Source organism: Ruditapes philippinarum, unplaced genomic scaffold (genome assembly GCF_026571515.1).
Source record: "Ruditapes philippinarum isolate M1 unplaced genomic scaffold, ASM2657151v2 ctg1067_1_1_1_1, whole genome shotgun sequence".
NCBI lineage: Eukaryota > Metazoa > Mollusca > Bivalvia > Venerida > Veneridae > Ruditapes > Ruditapes philippinarum.
This window is the reverse complement of record NW_026867088.1, coordinates 26,052-46,893: the sequence shown is the minus strand read 5'-3', so window position 1 is coordinate 46,893 and position 20,842 is coordinate 26,052. Positions and strand designations below refer to the sequence as shown.

Sequence of the window (20,842 nt, the reverse complement as noted above, 5' to 3'; positions counted from 1 at the left end):
AACTTGGCCATGGATGCCCCTATAAGTAATGTTACATTACACACCAATTTTACAGTATTTTAGTCATGAGGAAATAAAGTTATAAGATATATTCTGATCTGGAATTTGTATTTTACACCAGAGAATTTTGCTGGGAACGTACAAGACTGGCTAACACCAAGTTTGAAATGTTTAAGTAAAATCTATGACAGCTGTGAAATAATCAAGTAAAATCTATGAGAGCTTACTACAAGTAAGTTATAAGATATACACTTACAGTTATCATTTTATAATATACCTATTTATACTTCAAGCATAATTCCACAATATGTAAGAAACATCATACCAGACAGGTATACAACGGAACCCTTATTAGTCAATTTTATTTTCATCACTTACAGTTTACAGACCTTTCATCAATTCCTCATCCACAAGAACTATTGTGTAACAAGGAACAAACCTGTACAACTTTTCTGTAAGCACTTCTTGCCTCCTGGAAACTTGACGTTAGTTCTGGTATAAACCCCAATATCAACCTCCATATTACAAAATTACTCACAATCCTGTAATAGAAATAGATGTTTTAATCTTAACTTTGTAATGATGAATATTACATCACATGTAATAGGTATTACTTAAATGATTTGGAGTAAATATAAAACCGCATACAGTTATCAAGTACTAGGTCTGAAGACTAAACACTTAAAATTATAGAATAAACAAAGGCTATCAGTAAGACAACATACTCTGCTGTTTTTCAGTACTTGGCAGTAAAAAGTGGGAAAAGTCAGTAATAAAGGTAACTCAAAGTTAAAACTTTACCAAAGATGCCGACACCTGGGTGAGTAAAATAACTCTCCATATTTATTGAAAAGTCAAACTAAGAATCAACAAAAGTGATATAGTCAGCTTAAAACTTTCTTCCTTATTTTTCATCAACTAACAATTCTTTTTAATATAAACTAACCTAATTTTTTTTAAAGAATGTCTTTTGCAGAATTCTTAATAAGCATGCCAACACTAGCAAAGTTGCTAAAATGTCTTTAAATAAGAAAATAAATGATAAAATCTTCATACTTATATAATAATAAACATATTTTTCTGGTCAGGAAAAAAATTAAAAGACACTGACCTTTCATCCGTCTGCTCCACAAGGTCGACCATGTCACGGAGGAAATCTGGTGCAAACACAACTATCTCCTCTGACCCGTCAACAGTGACAGGTAAAAACCGGTTAAAATATCTCAGCCAATCAAACTATAAGAATTAATATCATACAAATTATTAGGAATATGACCTTGGTTGCTAAATACGTTGTACATCTATTCCTTTGGTAACAAGATATGTAAACATTGTGCACAACATTCTATATAACTCTACTAAGGTCATAATATATTTTTTTATAAAGAAGTTGCTAAATATATCACATTCTAACACGAACTGCATTTTCCCCCATTGAACATAGAAGAACCGAAAGTGTGTGTTATTATGCTATAAAATCACAGTTTGATGTTCTATTTTTAGACAATGTGACGTAATCATTATACACGTGAGATAAACACTAAAAATGCGACGCACTGAAAATAAGTACGGAAACAAATCGTGCAATTTAGCTTTGTATCAGGAATGGCAGCATTTGTTTCTCGATATCATGTTAGAATCGAAATAATATATCCAAATCGGTGATTTTAACGCTTGATAACAGCACTGTTTGTTGTTCGGATGCACATCATTATATCACTCTGGCTAGCTAGCCCTGGTGATATAATTCCTTGAATCAGAACTCCAAATAGTGAGCGATAAAATCACTGTTTGGAATATATCATTTCTTAAGTAACACACTGTTGCTACAGTAACAAGAATAATGTATAAATACCTTGGGAATAGCAGTCTGTAACTGACCTATGGTCATTTTGTTATATCTAGCACCTGTATCATGTCTCTCACTCTGTGGTTTACTCATCTATAAATAGAACAATGAAAAACCTGCTGACAACTCATCTATTGATAGATCAATAAAAAACCTCCTGACAACTCATCTATTGATGGATCAATGAAAAACCTGCTGACAACTCATCTATTGATAGATCAATGAAAAACCTGCTGACAACTCATCTATTGATAGATCAATGAAAAACCTGCTGACAACTCATCTATTGATAGATCAATAAAAAACCTCCTAACAACTCATCTATTGATAGATCAATGAAAAACCTGCTGACAACTCATCTATTGATAGATCAATGAAAAATCTGCTGACAACTCATCTATTGATAGATCAATGAAAAACCTGCTGACAACTCATCTATTGATAGATCAATGAAAAACCTGCTGACAACTCATCTATTGATAGATCAATGAAAAACCTGCTGACAACTCATCTATTAATAGATCAATGAAAAATCTGCTGACAACTCATCTATTAATAGATCAATGAAAAATCTGCTGACAACTCATCTACATATAGATCAATGAAAAATCGGCTGACAACTCATATATTAATAGATAAATGAAAAATCGGCTGACAACTCATCTATTAATAGATAAATGAAAAACCTGCTGACAACTCATCTATAAAGAGATAAATGAAAAATCAGCTGACAACTCATCTATTAATAGATCAATGAAAAATCTGCTGACAACTCATCTACAAATAGATCAATGAAAAACCTGCTGACAACACATCTACAAATAGATCAATGAAAAACCTGCTGACAACTCATCTATAAATAAATTAATGAAAATTTTGCTGACAACACATCTATAAATAGATCAATGAAAAACCTGCTGACAACTCATCTATTAATAGATCAATGAAAAATCTGCTGACAACTCATCTATTGATAGATCAATGAAAAAAACTGCTGACAACTCATCTATTGATAGATCAATGAAAAACCTGCTGACAACTCATCTACAAATAGATCAATGAAAAATCTGCTGACAACTCATCTACAAATAGATCAATGAAAAACCTGCTGACAACTCATCTATTAATAGATCAATGAAAAATCAGCTGACAACTCATCTATTGATAGATCAATGAAAAACCTGCTGACAACTCATCTATTGATAGATCAATGAAAAACCTGCTGACAACTCATCTATTGATAGATCAATGAAAAACCTGCTGACAAAAATCATCTATTAATAGATCAATGAAAAATCTGCTGACAACTCATCTATTAATAGATCAATGAAAAATCTGCTGACAACTCATCTACATATAGATCAATGAAAAATTGGCTGACAACTCATATATTAATAGATAAATGAAAAATCGGCTGACAACTCATCTATTAATAGATAAATGAAAAACCTGCTGACAACTCATCTATAAAGAGATAAATGAAAAATCAGCTGACAACTCATCTATTAATAGATCAATGAAAAATCTGCTGACAACTCATCTACAAATAGATCAATGAAAAACCTGCTGACAACTCATCTATTGATAGATCAATGAAAAACCTGCTGACAACTCATCTACAAATAGATCAATGAAAAATCTGCTGACAACTCATCTACAAATAGATCAATGAAAAACCTGCTGACAACTCATCTATTAATAGATCAATGAAAAATCTGCTGACAACTCATCTACAAATACATCAATGAAAAAACTGCTGACAACTCATCTATTGATAGATCAATGAAAAACCTGCTGACAACTCATCTACAAATAGATCAATGAAAAATCTGCTGACAACTCATCTATTAATAGATCAATGAAAAATCTGCTGACAACTCATCTATAAATAGTTACATGAAAAATCTGCTGACAACTCATCTATTTATAGATCAATGAAAAATCTGCTGACAACTCATCTACACATAGATCAATGAAAAATCTGCTGACAACTCATCTATTAATAGATCAATGAAAAATCTGCTGACAACTCATCTACAAATAGATCAATGAAAAATCTGCTGACAGCTCATCTACAAATAGATCAATGAAAAACCTGCTGACAACTCATCTACAAATAGATCAATGAAAAATCTGCTGACAACTCATCTATTAATAGATCAATGAAAAATCTGCTGACAACTCATCTACAAATAGATCAATGAAAAATCTGCTGACAGCTCATCTACAAATAGATCAATGAAAAACCTGCTGACAACTCATCTACAAATAGATCAATGAAAAATCTGCTGACAACTCATCTATTAATAGATCAATGAAAAATCTGCTGACAACTCATCTACACATAGATCAATGAAAAATCTGCTGACAACTCATCTATGATAGATCAATGAAAAACCTGCTGACAACTCATCTACAAATAGTTACATGAAAAATCTGCTGACAACTCATCTATTAATAGATCAATGAAAAATCTGCTGACAACTCATCTACACATAGATCAATGAAAAATCTGCTGACAACTCATCTCTTAATAGATCAATGAAAAATCTGCTGACAACTCATCTACAAATAGATCAATGAAAAATCTGCTGACAGCTCATCTACAAATAGATCAATGAAAAACCTGCTGACAACTCATCTATTGATAGATCAATGAAAAATCTGCTGACAACTCATCTATTAGTAGATCAATGAAAAATCTGCTGACAACTCATCTACAAATAGATCAATGAAAAACCTGCTGACAACTCATCTTATTGATAGATCAATGAAAAATCTGCTGACAACTCATCTATTAATAGATCAATGAAAAATCTGCTGACAACTCATCTATAAATAGATAAATGAAAAACCTGCTGACAACTCATCTATTGATAGATCAATGAAAAATCTGCTGACAACTCATCTATTAATAGATAAATAAAAAATCGGCTGACAACTCATCTATTAATAGATAAATGAAAAACCTGCTGACAACTCATCTAATAAAAGATCAATGAAAAATCAGCTGACAACTCATCTATTAATAGATAAATGAAAAACCTGCTGACAACTCATCTAATAATAGATAAATGAAAAATGGGCTGACAACTCATCTATTAATAGATAAATGAAAAACCTGCTGTCAACTCATCTATAAAAAGATAAATGAAAAATGGGCTGACAACTCATCTATTAATAGATAAATGAAAAACCTGCTGACAACTCATCTATAAAAAGATAAATGAAAAATCGGCTGACAACTCATCTATTAATAGATAAATGAAAAACCTGCTGACAACTCATCTAATAATAGATCGATGAAAAATCTGCTGACAACTCATCTATTGATAGATCAATGAAAAATCGGCCGATAACTCATCTATTGATAGATCAATGAAAAATCGGCCGATAACTCATCTATTAATAGATCAATAAAAACTCTGCTGACAACTCATCTATAAATATATCAATGAAAAACCTGATCACTCATTTATAAAAAGATTTATCCAAAACATGCTGACATTTCAACCTTTTACAGATCAATGAAAAACCAACAAGAAACAAATGCAATATCTATATTTTTCAGGATAAAAATTTAATACTATACATATTACAAAACTGTTACAGACTATTTAGTATTTTCTTAGTTACACAAAAAAAATTAAGTCATCAAAATTCATTAAACAAACTTAATCTCATGTCAATAAACTAACTCACATTGGCTATAACAGTTTCAAACTGCAGCACTTTCTCCATCTCAGTTTTGACTGTTATAGGGTTGGCACCAAGCAATTCTGCCACATCACACATGTATCTGAGGTAAGCTTTTACATCTATAGAATCTGGATCATGTAGATAATACTCTCTGCTTGGCATACCTAAGGCAGGCTCATCTAACTGTAAATATGATTAATCTATAGTAGTAACTAGAAATGTGTCCATAGGGCATGAATGCTATGGACAGGAATATGTCCCAACTTCATTTGCTGCCACAGTTGCATATTGTACATACTTTTGCATATTTCAATACATAACATATTCACGAACCAACTCTAACTTGTTCTTGAATAGACAATTATTTGATGTATCACTTTGACCTTGATCTTTTGATATAAAATCAACAGGGTCGTCTCCAAAACATGACCAACCTCCATACCAAATCTTAGGTCTATCAGTCAAAGAATTCTCTAGTTATTGGACATACAAACTTTTATTGGCACAGCAAAATGACCATGACCTTCGACCTGTTGACCTTAAATAAATAGGGGTTATCTAGTTGTTATCCTCAATCTTTACACAAAATCTTAGATCTGTAGGCAAAAGCGTTCCCTATTTATTAGTCAGACAAGCTTTAAATGGTCGAGGCAACAGCGACCTTGAGCTTTGATCTTGACCTAAAAATCAATAGGAGTGATATATTGGCCTTTTCTGTCATCATTTTGACCTTTAAAATATCATAATATACCTGCATGATATTGATGGAGGAGTTTTTGTCATCAGGTCCTATCCAGACATCTAGAAGAATCGGGGCATTATATTTCCCTCTCATATCCCCCAGCACATCTTCCAGGATAAATTTCCTTGCTGACCACTTCTTATCTATCACTGGCCAACGTCCCAACTCTACCAACAATGCCCTCAATGGTTTGTCCCCTACTTGTTCTATTTGTGCTGGAAGAAATGAAAGGTGCTTCATAAGAGTAAAATGTTTAAAGTGTATAAAGCTATATAGTTGCTAAAAAAAAATCATTGTTTGAATTTTGAAAAATAATACTTCAAAAATATCTGTATATAAAAGAAATATGTTAGTATATTTAAAAAAGAAAAAAAGCGAATTGCCCATGCACAAAATCAATGAAGAACAGTTAAAACACTACTTAAAATAGCACCATAATAAATAGTTTGTTCCGGAACAATAATTATTTTTATTTTAATTACACAATCATAAAAAACCATGTGTTGATTTACAGAGATCTTTTTGTTACAACACTTTTGAGAATCGACCATTGGATTATGGAAAAAAATTAATTTTTTTGTTAATAGATTTTATAAAAACTAGAAATGTGTCCATAGGACACAGATGCCCCCACACGCCACTGTTCAGTCAATCTTATGACTCTAGGTCAAATATTTTTTAGACTACATGTGCCACAAGTTGAAAACTAAAAATCAACAAAGGGCCATAATTCTATTAATTTTGGTCGCAGAAAAAAATTCCTTCCTTAACTACCATCAACACATTAAGGTTGTTCATCCCTGGAAGTTTAAGCAAAATCTGCCATCCGGTTTAAGAGGAGTTGCGTTCACAAAATTTTTACATGGTATATAGTGAAAAAATCAACAAAGGGCCATAATTCTGTTAAATTTGGTTGCAGCAAAAATTCCTTCCTTTACTACTATCTACCCATTAAGGTTGTTCATCCCTGGAAGTTTAAGCAAAATCTGCCATCAGGTTTAAGAGGAGTTGTGTTCACAAAATTTCTATATGGTATATAGTGAAAAAATCAACAAAGGGCCATAATTCTGTTAAATTTGGTCGCAGCAAAAATTCTTTCCTTTACTACCATCTACACATTAAGGTAGTTCTTCCCCGGAAGTTTAAGCAATATCCGCCATCCGGTTTAAGAGGAATTGCGTTCACAAAATTTCTACATAGTATATAGTGAAAAAATCAACAAAGGGCCATAATTCTGTTAAATTTGGTTGCAGCGAAAATTCCTTCCTTTACTACCATCTACACATTAAGGTTGTTCATCCCTGTAAGTTTAAGCAAAATCTGCCATCAGGTTTAAGAGAAGATGCGTTTACAAGATTTCGGGACGTATGGACGGAAGGATGTACGGACGGACAGACAGACGGACAAGTGCAACGCTATATGCTCCCACTATGTTGGGGCATAAAAATTCAGGAAATAAAGCTTTATACATGTTGAAAGTTATTAATAACATGTAGAAAGTTATAAATCATTTAAATAATTAATCTGAATATTAACACATACATAAGTAACAATAATAAACATCAGATTCAAAGCTGCATACTGGTCCATCACAAAAATTCGAAGGTGTTAATGTTAAATATAAAGATGAATTAAGCTTACACCACAGACATATGGCAAAAGACATTGTGTCCGACATTAACACATACAGAGACATAATTATTTTTTCTTGATATGGACACATTATCACAACAAATAAAAATATATTTTCTTGAAATATTTATCACCACAGGCTGTTTTGTTTTCCATTCACTTAATAACGCTAAATTGAAGCTGTAGACACATTTATTAACAAACATGTCAACAGTCAGGCCCTTAATGATACTTCAGTGATTGAAATAATTCCTCTGTTTAAAACAGTGGCAGCTTCATATATTTATCTTTTTTTTCAACCCTTTCCTCACTAAACATTTTAAATGGACTTGTCCATCTGTCAATCTGGACAAAACCATTTATTACTTTTAGGTGAAATTTCAAAATATGTAAAATGTACTGACTAAATAGCTAGCAGTGCAGACCATGATCAGACAGCATGGCACGGACATGCTGGCTAATCTTGGTCTGCAGTGTTCGCATGGGTGAATTCAGATACTGCCAGCAAGGTCAAGGTCACAAGGTCAAGGTTATCAAGGATATCAAGGTCGAGGTTATCAAGGTCAAGGTTACCTCTATTTATTGTCAATTTACAGAATCCGAATTTCTCAAAGAAATTCACTATAACTATGAGAATAAAGCTTTATTTAACAATTCCTCTTTAATGTGTCTCGCACATTTTCTCATCAGTCAGTACAAAGATACCCAATAACCTTGCAGTAATTTGTCACAACACAGCCAGTGCTTTAGAGAGACAATACTTTCACATAGATCACATACATCACAATGAAAGGAAGCCCCACACACTTTCTATCAACAGACAATCAGTGAAAAACACTTCAATGGCTTGTAAATAAATGAAAGGAGTCTCTCCAATTTTCTCAATGAATGAATTCAGCTGCTGCAATGTTTCATTGATGTTGTTGATCAACAAGAATGATGTTGATACACAGCTGTATTTCATCTTTTACTTAACCCTTATCATGCTTAATATGAACAAAATATGAACAAAACCATATATCTCTTATAATAGAAAATTTCAAAATATGTACAGTGACTGAATAGCAAACAGTGCAGACCATGATCAGACAGCACAGATGTGCCGGCTGATTTAAGTCTCCACTGGTTGCAAGGGTATATTCAGGCACTGCTTGCAGTTTTAGGAATAATAAATGAGCCGTGTCATGAGAAAACCAACATACTAGTAATGGGTTTGCGACCAGCATGGATCCAGACCAGCCTGCGCATCTGAGCAGTCTGATCAGGATCCATGCTGTTCGATTTTGAACCATATAACAAGACATGAAACTGATAGCGAACAGCAAGGATCCTGATCAGACTGCGTGGATGCGCAGGCTGGTCTGGATCCATGCTGGTCGCAAACCCATTATGTTGGTTTTGTCATGACGCCACTCAAATATGATTCCTACCCTTTTTGCACTAAACCCATATTATCTTAAACACCACATTAATTTTTGTCAATTTTTGTTGCCTCAGAAATGTGTCCGATACTTAAGCTATTCACCCACAGAGCAGACATAAAGTATTTCACTGTGCACTCACTATACATTATTATATCATATGTTAAGTTAATTTTCCCCACTGCTCCATTTATCATGAATGTTTTATATTGACCTTTCTATCTTTCACCAACTAATAGATATTATCTTGCCTGGACTTACTTTCATGGCAAAGTTAGAAAAACGAAAGTATTAATTTCGAAAGTAAAAAGAACGGTTTCATAAAGTATTTCGAAAGTAAAAAGAACGGTCTCAGAAAGTAAAAATATTCTGCCATCCATGAATTTCAAAGTAAGTGAAGAATTTACAGATGTAGATTTCAAAGTTAATGAAGTATCTAACAAACAAAAAAATGAAGAATTCAATATATTTCAATATAAATGAAGTATCCAACAAATAAAAATTTTTAGTAAGTGAAGAATTCAACAAATCTGAATTTCAAAGCAATTGAAGAATTCAATAAATGAAAAATTTCAAAGCAATTGAAGAATTCAATAGATGAAAAATTTCAAAGTAAATGAAGATTGCAACAATACAATTTTAAAGGAAGTGTAGAGTTGAATAAATGTGAATTGTATTCGATGAATTCAAAAGTAAATGAAATATTCAACAAAATCTAGTGTGACTTTCAAGCCATTGTCAGTTTCAGTGCATATGAAATAAATATTCAACAAATTAGATTGTTAATTCAAAGCATAGATGAACCATAGGCCAATATGATTTAGATTAGCCAATGAGCATTGAGAAGAATATTTCCATAGTAACTGATATATACTTACAAACATTCACGCAGGACTGGTACAAAACTTTGGCCTTTAATGTAGCATTACTGTCATAATCTTTAGGTGTGTCCTCTAACAATGCTGAAAAAAAATTTGAATACCAGTTTTTTATTATTATAATACTGCATTGTTTGCATTTTTGATTTCATTCAACAATCATGATACTATTGTTATTCATTTATATGAGCCACGTCATGACAAAACCAATGTAATGCGTTTGCGACCAGCATGGATCCAGACCAACCTGCACATCCGCGCAGTCTGATCAGGATCCATGCTGTTCGCTTACCAACTCTATTACAAGTAGAGAAACTGATAGTGAACAGCATGGATCCTGATCAGACTGCTTGGATGCGCAGGCTGGTCTGGATCCATGCTGGTAGCAAACGCACTATGTTGGTTTTGTCGTGACGCAGCTCATATATAGCTGCTGCAAATTGTTATTCAATTTTTGTTTTTATTTGTTTGTTTTGTTTGGTTTTACAGCACACCAACACAATTTAGGTTATATGGCGCCAAAACAGGAAAATATTTTGGCTAACCTCGGTATTAATTAATGAAAACAAGATTTTATGTATGCACTATTATAAATTGTTATTACTATTATTATAACTATTTATAATATATTTTTGACAGATTATATGGCCACTTATAAAAAAAGTTGCTTACATAATAATTATGATCTTTATAATGAATTTGTAATACGTACTGCACAAATGATGCCTTTATTTGAGGAAAAAAAGGAAGAAAGAAAATCACTTCATAAATTAACAGCAGCAGTGTAACTATAATAAATTAAACAAGAGCACTAGATGCATTCTTTACTCCTTGTCTGTTAAAATAATAATTTTGACAAAAGTCTAAATTTAACTAGGGGCAAACTTAAACAAGAGCTGTCGGTAGGACAGCAACACTAGACTATTCTTAGTGCTTGATAGTAAAAAAAAAATACTTGATACAGTTACCTCCTCCTGTTTACAGGTTGGGGTCATGATGGTGAACAAGTGTGCAAAGTTTCAAAGCCATATGTCAATGGACTTTGAAAATATTTGAACTCTTACAAAAACTTTAACGTAAATTCTAAGTCGAAAAAGGGGCATAATTCTGTCAAAATGCTTGATAGAGTTACCTCCACCTGTCTACAGGTTGGGGTCATGATGGTGAACAAGTGTGCAAAGTTTCAAAGCCATATGTTAATGGACTTTGAAAATATTGGAACTATTACAAAAACTTTAACGTAAATTCTAAGTCAAACAAGGGGCATAATTCTGTCAAAATACTTGATAGAGTTACCTCCTCCTGTCTACAGGTTGGGGTCATGATGGTGAACAAGTGTGCAAAGTTTCAAAGCCATATGTCAATTGACTTTGAAAATATTTGAACTATTACAAAAACTTTAACGTAAATTCTAAGTCGAACAAGGGGCATTATTCTGTCAAAATGCTTGATAGTTACCTCCTCCTGTCTACAGGTTTGGGTCATGATGGTGAACAAGTGTGCAAAGTTTCAAAGCCATATGTCAATTGACTTTGAAAATATTTGAACTATTACAAAAACTTTAACATAAGTGGTTACACCGACGCCGACGCTCGGGTGACTACAATAGCTCTACTTGATATATAATAATTCTTATCGAATAGTCGAGCTAAAAATATAGCTTTTAGAATTATACCCCTTGTCTTACAACTTCTTGCCAAGCAAGTATTCAGGGGCGTACCTCGGCTGATTTTGAGTGTACGCCGAGTGCAGGTCTTTAGCCGAAGGGTCGCCAGAGATATATATAAAATATAGCTGGATGTGCTAAAATATGGATTTTAGAGGACATCTAAGCTAATTGTACTTCTATTGTCTTTATTATCTATATAGTTATGAAAATAACATCAAGTACAAGCATTGAATGTAAGAGAAATTCATCTAAGCTAATTGTACTTCTATTGTCTTTATTATCTATATAGTTATGAAAATAACATCAAGTACATGCATTGAATGTAAGAGAAATTTCACAAAGTCTAACACTGACAATGTTTTAATTTACTATTAGAAAAACAAAACATTGCCAGGTATCACTCTATTGTAATAAAAATGTTTAACAAGTTTTGTCTTTGTTATTGTTCTTTTGTTTCATCAAAACTTAAGATACAATCAAGGGAAAATTTGCTTTAAAATGATCTGTATGACTTTAATACAAACACAACAGCTTTAATGTTTTAGTGTAACAATATGTTATTGTATTTAATCAGCTAAGATGTAGTATCGCACGATCATTTAGGTCTTTTACAATATTTTTAAATGCGTATTATGTCAATGTTGAAGACAACAAATATTGTCGCCGATAATTTTATTTGTGAATTAGGAAAAATAACATTATTTAAGTTTAGTCTACATGTTTAGACATTAATATTTGCACATGAATATGTAGGCGGTTCACCTTTAACAGTTTTTATTCTCAACTCTACTCTTTCAGTTTCCATTCCAAATATCTAACATATTTCATCATGAAGTTTAATGCCTCACATACATAAAAGGATGCTCAGCCAACTCGTCATCTAAAGTTGGTGAAAATAAAAGTATTGGGACATGACGTGTCTTATATGGCTATACATTGTTCTCGTATATTTGTCTATGTTTTGTTTGTTTGTTTTTTTTGTTTCATTTTACGCCTTTTCCCAACAGTATTTCAGTCATATAGGATGGTAGTTTCCTAACCATTGTTCTTGGAGAGTTACACCAGTACTAGACTACCTTCCTCTGCGCTAAACTACCAAACCATTCCCCGAGGATCGAACCCACGCCAGAGAGGTAACTGGATTAGAAGTCATCGATTCTAACACCTCGACCTAGGAGGCGGTCTTGTCTATGTTTTAAATATGTATAGATGAGACTATGTATAATAAAGAATATATATATGTCATTGTTTGCAGAAGTATGCAACTTTTTTCTATACACAATAAAATAATACAGTAGAAACATCATTCTGTAGTGATATATTTTGAAAATACATTTTTAAAATACATTCATTTTTACGGTCAAATAAACAGAAGTTGAGTTCGGTTTGTAACGACAGATGCTGGCAAAGATCTGATTCATAGGGCCCAAACTATTCTACATAATTTGAAATGAATAAAAGATGAACAAATGTTACTAAATTAACAAATAATATACTGACTTATAGCTACAAGGTAAATTCCATACAGCTAACTCCGCAAACTCAAAGTTGCAGACAAGATCTTAATTTTGCATATAGATCTAGATGTAAAACATGAAATAAATGTTTAGTTTTCACTGATTTTGATTCTTCTGAAAAAATGATCGTAATATAACAATTTTTTATCATTATTTTGATTTTGACGAAGTTTATTAGCATTATAACATTGATTCTTTAAAGCTTAACTCAATTTGAAAAAAAAAAGAAAATTCCAAAGAAATTTTTTATATCATATTTTTACATTGTGTAAGTCACTCCTAATTCCTGTTGAAAGGCCGTATATTTTGTTTTCTGAGTTTCAAAGTCTCATCTTTCGCATAGGGTGGTATGAACTGAAATTCTAAAGATAATTCAAACCATACCCCCTTATAAACATTGATTTCTCGGATTCGAAACTGACACAACAATAGAATAATTCTCTCTTACATGGCTTCCTCTTGATATACCCAAGCAATTGTTTTATTTCAATTTGCTCATAATTATGTGCTTACTCCCTTTTCTTATAATTGATTTCTTGATTATTAAAGCATATTCGAATAAGTAACTTCCTAAGTACACCTATAGAATCAATTAGCAGCTACGAATATGTTGAACAAATTACGCCCAAATTAATGATTTCATTTTGATATTTTATTTTTTCGAAACTTTTCTTTTTAGATGCCCGTGGGTATTGGGGTATAGTTAGGTACGCCCCTGGTATTTCAAGTTTCATGTTGACAACTTTTAAATATTTTTAATAATGGGCTACGTTCAAGTTTTTCCATCAACACCACACCACAATCATAACAGCTATACTTTTTCTTCAAAACAAATGAGCTAATTAACAAGATTATCCAATGAAAACTGACATTAAACATGCAGTATTATTAATATATAATTATCATTACTAATGTTTCTACATCAGTGGAAAATATTTCAAGTTCTGTAATTATAAATGTAGGCTAAATTATGCATATCCATTGATCATTTTATATTCCAGTGATTAACTTATCACCCATTAGTTTATGAATAATATTTCTGATAATCAACGAAACTTCAAAGACTTCAAAGAAAAAAATATGACCACAGTAAGAAATTCACAAAGATATTGATGTGATTTCAAAATCACAATTCTTTTAAAGACATACATCCTTAATATATGACTTTAACCCTTAATTGCTGAATTTTTTGACATTCTGTCCATTATCATTTTTAGGGATATCAAGATGAAGATTTGAGCCGTGTCATGACAAAACCAACATAGTGCGTTTGCGACCAGCATGGATCCAGACCAGCCTGCGCAGTCTGATCAGGATCCATGCTGTTTGCTTACAAACCCTATAACAAGTAGAGAAACTGATAACGAACAGCATGGATCCTGATCAGACTGTGCGGATGCGCAGGCTGATCTGGATCCATGCTGGTCGCAAACGCACTATGTTGGTTTTGTCATGACGCGGCTCATTTTCTGTCAGTCAACATCAAAGAGCCTGGTAAGACTGGCCAGACATGCTGCCTGGCCTTACTCTATACTGGCGGCAAATGCAAGGCTTAACAATTTCCGTTCCAGAAGTTTGTGGATTAATATCTTACATATGAATCAAAGAAAACATTTCTATTTGCTACCATGTGTGAACATTTATCTCACCTCGAAGAGTTAATTGCAGCTCATCATAAAGTTTCTCAAATGTGTTGTAACTCGTGCGATCTTCCGGTATAAAGTTTTTCTTGTTCCAATTACCACAAGCGTATTGAAAGAAGTTGTTGCACGGGTCTACAGAAGAGTCCATTGAGCCCAAAATATGAGCAGCTGAAAAAAACAAACAACATAACATTTCATTATTTATAGAATAATTCATTTACACACTAACACAAGCATGATAATATAATTACATGAGATAAATGAGATGTGAAGCAGCAGCTATACTCCTTTGTACACAAACAGATTATCAACTGACTGTGCACAATCAGTACACAATCAGTTCTCAAAGTACATGCAATAGATTCACTGCAAATAAACAGTGCACCAAAAGAAAACAAACATTTATAAACAGTGCAATAGTTATTTATGTTGCTGAACACAGATCATTACTTGACCAATCACCTGTACACAATAATTATACTATCTTTACACAATCATTTCTCTTGTTATAAGCAATCATTTTATTACCTGTACACAATTAGTACACAACCAATACACAATTGGCACTCTTTCTTTACACAATTATTACTCTAGCTGTACACAATCATAACTCTTGTTGTACACATTCTTTACTCTATTTGTACACAATCAGTTCTCAAGCTGTACACAATCATTACTCTAGATATACACAATCACTACTCTTGCTCTACAGTCACTACTCTAGCTGTACACAGTCATTACTATAGCAGTACACAGTCAGTACTCTAGCTGTACACAGTCAGTACTCTAGCTGTACACAATCAACACTCTACCTGTACACAGTCAGTACTCTAGCTGTACACAGTCAATACTCTAGCTGTACACAGTCAGTACTCTAGCTGTAAACAGTCAGTACTATAGCTGTACACAGTCAGTACTCTAGCTGTACACAATCAACACTCTACCTGTAAACAGTTAGTACTCTAGCTGTACAAAGTCAGTACTCTAGCTGTACACAATCAAACACTCTAGCTGTACACAGTCAGTACTCTAGCTGTACACAGTCAATACTCTAGCTGTACACAGTCAGTACTCTAGCTGTACACAATCAACACTCTACCTGTAAACAGTCAGTACTCTAGCTGTACAAAGTCAGTACTCTAGCTGTACACAATCAACACTCTAGCTGTACACAGTCAGTACTCTAGCTGTACACAGTCAATACTCTAGCTGTTCACAGTCAAAACTCTAGCTGTACACAGTCAGTACTCTAGCTGTACACAGTCAATACTCTAGCTGTACACAATCAACACTCTAGCTGTACACAGTTATTTCTCTAGCTGTACACAATCAACACTCTAGCTGTACACAGCAGTACTCTAGCTGTACACAGTCATTACTCTAGCTGTACACAGTCATTACTCTATCTGTACACAGTCAGTACTCTATCTGTACACAGTCAGTACTCTATCTGTACACAATCAGTACTCTAGCTGTACACAGTCAGTACTCTAGCTGTACACAGTCAAAACCCTAGCTGTACACAGTCAGTACTCTAGCTGTACACAGTCAATACTCTAGCTGTACACAATCAACACTCTAGCTGTACACAGTAATTTCTCTAGCTGTACACAATCAACACTCTATCTGTACACAGCAGTACTCTAGCTGTACACAGTCAGTACTCTATCTGTACACAGTCAGTACTCTATCTGTACACAATCAGTACTCTATCTGTACACAATCCGTACCGTAGCTGTACACAATCAGTACTCTAGCTGTACACAATCAGTACTCTAGCTGTACACAGTCAGTACTCTAGCTGTACACAGTCATTACACTAGCTGTACACAATCTTTACTCTTGTTGTACACAATCAGTGCTCTAGCTATACACAATCAGTACTCTAGCTGTACACAGCCAGTACTCTAGCTGTACACAGTCCGTACTCTAGCTGTACACAGTCTGTACTCTATCTGAACAGACAGTTCTCTAGCTGTATACAGTCAGTTCTTAAGTAGTACACAATCATTACAACAGCTGTTTAAATGTTGTCATTGTCTAGCTATACACAGTCATTACTCTAGCTGTACACAGTCATAACTCTAGCTGTACATAGACAGTACTCTAGCTGTAAACAGTTAGTACTTAAGCTGTACACAATCATTACTCTAGTTGTACAGTACTCTAGCTGTTAACATTCAATGCAGTAGCTGTACACAATCATAAGTCTATATTAACTGTATATGTACACACTCATTACTCTAGCTTTATTCTAGCCTTATATTCATTACTTCAGCTGTACACAATCATCATATAAGCTTACTTAACCATTATTCTTACTGTACCTAGCTGTACATGATGAGTGTTTTAATCATTATACAATTCAATCTTTGAAACAGCTGTACATCAGCTGTTCAAATGTCGTCATTGTAACATTACCTGTTTGAATACAATTTCCTGTCATACAAATATCTGTTGTCTTTGTCTCGTTCCCTGAAAATATAAAATTGTTCAGTAAATCCATCACGATTCTAATAATAAACCAAAGAAATATTTCTAAATAAATTATCTTATCTCTTATATCAAGAAGTTTTTACCAACACAAAGAGAAATTTGAAAAGTAGCAGATAATTAATCTTATTATAGAAGATGTTTTGGATTCTAAATACGGGAAAATTTTCTTGCATGTTTTTATGTGTACTCCAATTTCAGAGCTTAGATAAAGTTACTGAAGACTATTGCAAAAATAGAAAGCAGCTTTAAATGAAGTACCATGTCTTTTCAAATTCTAAAATACAATACAAGTGCCAATTCTAAAGACAATTATTGAAATGGGTTGCTACCCCTCATGCACTTAAAACACAAGGGCTGTAACTCTTTCAATGAATTCAAATAAATGGATGTAAGTCTTGTTTCAAATTTAAGATAAAGGGCTGTAACTTCTTCTACATACAGGAAAGGAAGGGATATTACTCTTGTTATAAACTTATAATGAGCAGCTTTAACAAATTCTGTATATATATAAAACAAAGGGATGTACTTATTGTTATAAGCTTATAATAAAGGGTTTAAAGGGACTCCACTGAGGTTTTCTGACATGATGAGACTGTAAATATTTTTTCCAGATAAAGTACGATTTGATGTAGGTTTAGACCACAAATTTTTGTGTAAAATTTCAGATCATTTGAGCACTTTGTTTTTCCAGAATAATTATTCAAATTGTAAAAAAAATGACCAAAATGAAAAGCGTTTAAACGCTTTTCACTCAAATCAGGCTAAGAAAAGCATAAAAATATGATTTTCAATTTATTTCAAAGTATATTTCTTAACTATCTTTGCATATATTTCTGTTTAAAGTGCCCTAGCTCATTTATGTAAGAAATTCAAATGCTATGTTTTTAGACTTTTAAACCACAGTGGAGTCCCTTTAACTATTTCTGAATATATGAAACAAAGGGCTGTAACTCTTGTAATAAACTTTTAATAAAGTGCCTAAACAAATTCTGTATACAAAACACAGAGGTATGTTACTCTATTAATACACTTACAAAAACAGCTGATATATATTCACAAATTATGAAAGAAGTGACAACTATTTTACAGTATATTACAGTATTTGTAAACATCACATAAATTCTGAATAATTTTATTGAAATCTTGATACAGGGTGTAAGCTTCATAAATCTTGTTATATATACGGTACACAAAAAGATGCACATTTAAAAGGTGAAATTGTTACCATGCATTCTATTTTGGTACACCTGCTGAGAAATTTAATATGAAAATAAAATTGCAAATTTCAATGCATCAACAAGTTATTTAGCAGAAATTCATTTTAAAATAAAATACTCGTGTTGAAATAATTTACATTTTGCCATAAAATATTCACAAGGTGGTTTTAATTTTCTTGATCATGGTGAAAGTAAACAATAATTAGCATATCATATAAGAGAGTGTGGGAGTTTTAAATAAAACCATTCATAGGTGTGTTTCACTGTAATGAGAACCATTCTGAGTTTACACTTGAACCTGTAAATAAAGACCACCTCTATCTACTATTTTATACAGAAAACCTGTCAATATACAAGGATTGTTGTCATTAAGTGGGTGACTGGAGGCCATTAATAACTATGTCAAATGCATTTTGTACCACCTCAAATGATGCTCTTTTCTAATAAGCTTCAGGCATCTAAAAATCTTTTTCAGAGTCACTCGTCCTGCAGGACGAGTAGCTTCTAAATCCAATCTGTAGACAACATTTTTCTACTTGTCCTGCATTGAGTTCTCTTAAATAACAAGGGGACAGGTGGGATTTTTGATCTCAGAGCTTACAAAAGGTGACTTAAATACCACACAAGAAAAATTAAAATAAAATACGCTACACTTACCTGACATGATGACCATCGATGTACTGGTAACAACATATTTCCCCTTTATCGTCCTTCTCAAGTAACATGTATATTTCCCTTCACCTTTACTCTTGTCTAAAATAATACTGTTTCCACTCACATTTCTGTTACTTGGCAACGTCCACCAGAAAACTGGGTCAAGGTCATGCTTAGGGTCAAAGGTTACAGAAGACACATTACAGACTAGAGTAATGAATGGCTGACTACTGGTAAACTCACTGCCCTGAGGTAAATAACTGGTTGAACGTATTACAGGTGGATCTGAAAGGGAATAAAAGATTGACTTAATGATACAAGGTCAAGGTCATACTTGATTTACTCAACATGACTGTTATATGCTAAATGTTGTTAATGTATAAATCAAATCCAACCATTAATATCAATGCTATGGCCAATTGAAGCAGATGTTACAATTTTGCAATAAAGTCAAGATCATAATTATAAAGGTCATGGTCAAATGCCCTACTTGACTTAAGAATTTTTCAAAAGGTTAAATATGTTCAAGGATAAATACAACCTATGCACTTACAAGACCACCCCCTAGCTAGGGCCACACTCAACTTTTTGTAACTTCTAGTCAACCCTATCAGAGAAAGAATATTATAATAAAGAGTATAAGATCATTCAAAGGTCAAGGACATGTTGTCAGTTTTGTCATATGTGCTCATTTGTCCCAGAAGGAATCAAATCCATAAAAAAATAACAAAGCTATGACAATTTAAGCAAATTTAAATAATTTGACCTTGACAGTCAAGGTCAATTAAAGGTCAATCATATCAGGATAATTCATTATGTCACTTTTGTCACTGATCTGACATAGTTTTATGACAATAAACACGTAAACCAAGTTTGAAGTAAATAACTTTTACAGTTACTAAGAAAATGGACCATAACGGAAAATGTTAACCAATGCCGACACCAACGAGAGGGTCATGACAATTAAAAACAAGAGGGCCATGATGGCCCTGAGGTCGCTCACCTGTATATAGGCCCCCAACCCCCCCCCCAACTTTGCAGGGCCAATTTAACCCAAGGGCTTTTATTTGCACAAACTCGGTAGACACCAATAAGAAGATGTTTCATGCTAAACATCTAAGCTCTAGCTCATTGGGCTTTTTGAAAGAAGATTTTTTTTAAAGTTTTTACTATACACATATAGTTAAAAACAATGACACCCCTTGGGCCGGACCAGTTTTGACCCCAGGGCTTTTATTTGAACAAACTTTGTAGACACTTACTAGAAGATGTTTCATGCTTAATATCTAAACTCTAGCTATTTGGGTTTTTTCAAAGAAGATTTTTAGGTTTTTGCTATACACATATAAAGAAAATCAATGACCCCCGGGGCGGGGCCAATTTTGACCCCAGGTCTTTTATTTGAACAAACTTTGTAGACACTCA

At 33.1% G+C, this 20,842-nt stretch overlaps 1 protein-coding gene across 1 annotated transcript in view; it reads right to left on the bottom strand.

Moving 5' to 3' along the window:
- LOC132734795 (neprilysin-1-like) overlaps positions 1-19,738 on the bottom strand; it is a 32,816-nt gene extending 13,078 nt beyond the window's left edge. Inside the window, exons 1-9 of the mRNA XM_060721649.1 lie at positions 19,421-19,738; positions 17,472-17,525; positions 15,057-15,218; positions 10,222-10,305; positions 6,300-6,505; positions 5,552-5,731; positions 1,856-1,942; positions 1,112-1,236; positions 440-542 (exon numbers count right to left, since the gene is read on the bottom strand). Of these exons, the coding sequence (XP_060577632.1) occupies positions 440-542; positions 1,112-1,236; positions 1,856-1,942; positions 5,552-5,731; positions 6,300-6,505; positions 10,222-10,305; positions 15,057-15,218; positions 17,472-17,525; positions 19,421-19,436 (1,017 nt within the window). The 5' untranslated portion in view covers positions 19,437-19,738. The remainder of the gene's footprint in view (positions 1-439; positions 543-1,111; positions 1,237-1,855; positions 1,943-5,551; positions 5,732-6,299; positions 6,506-10,221; positions 10,306-15,056; positions 15,219-17,471; positions 17,526-19,420) is intronic.
- Between the last annotated feature and the right edge of the window lie 1,104 nt (positions 19,739-20,842).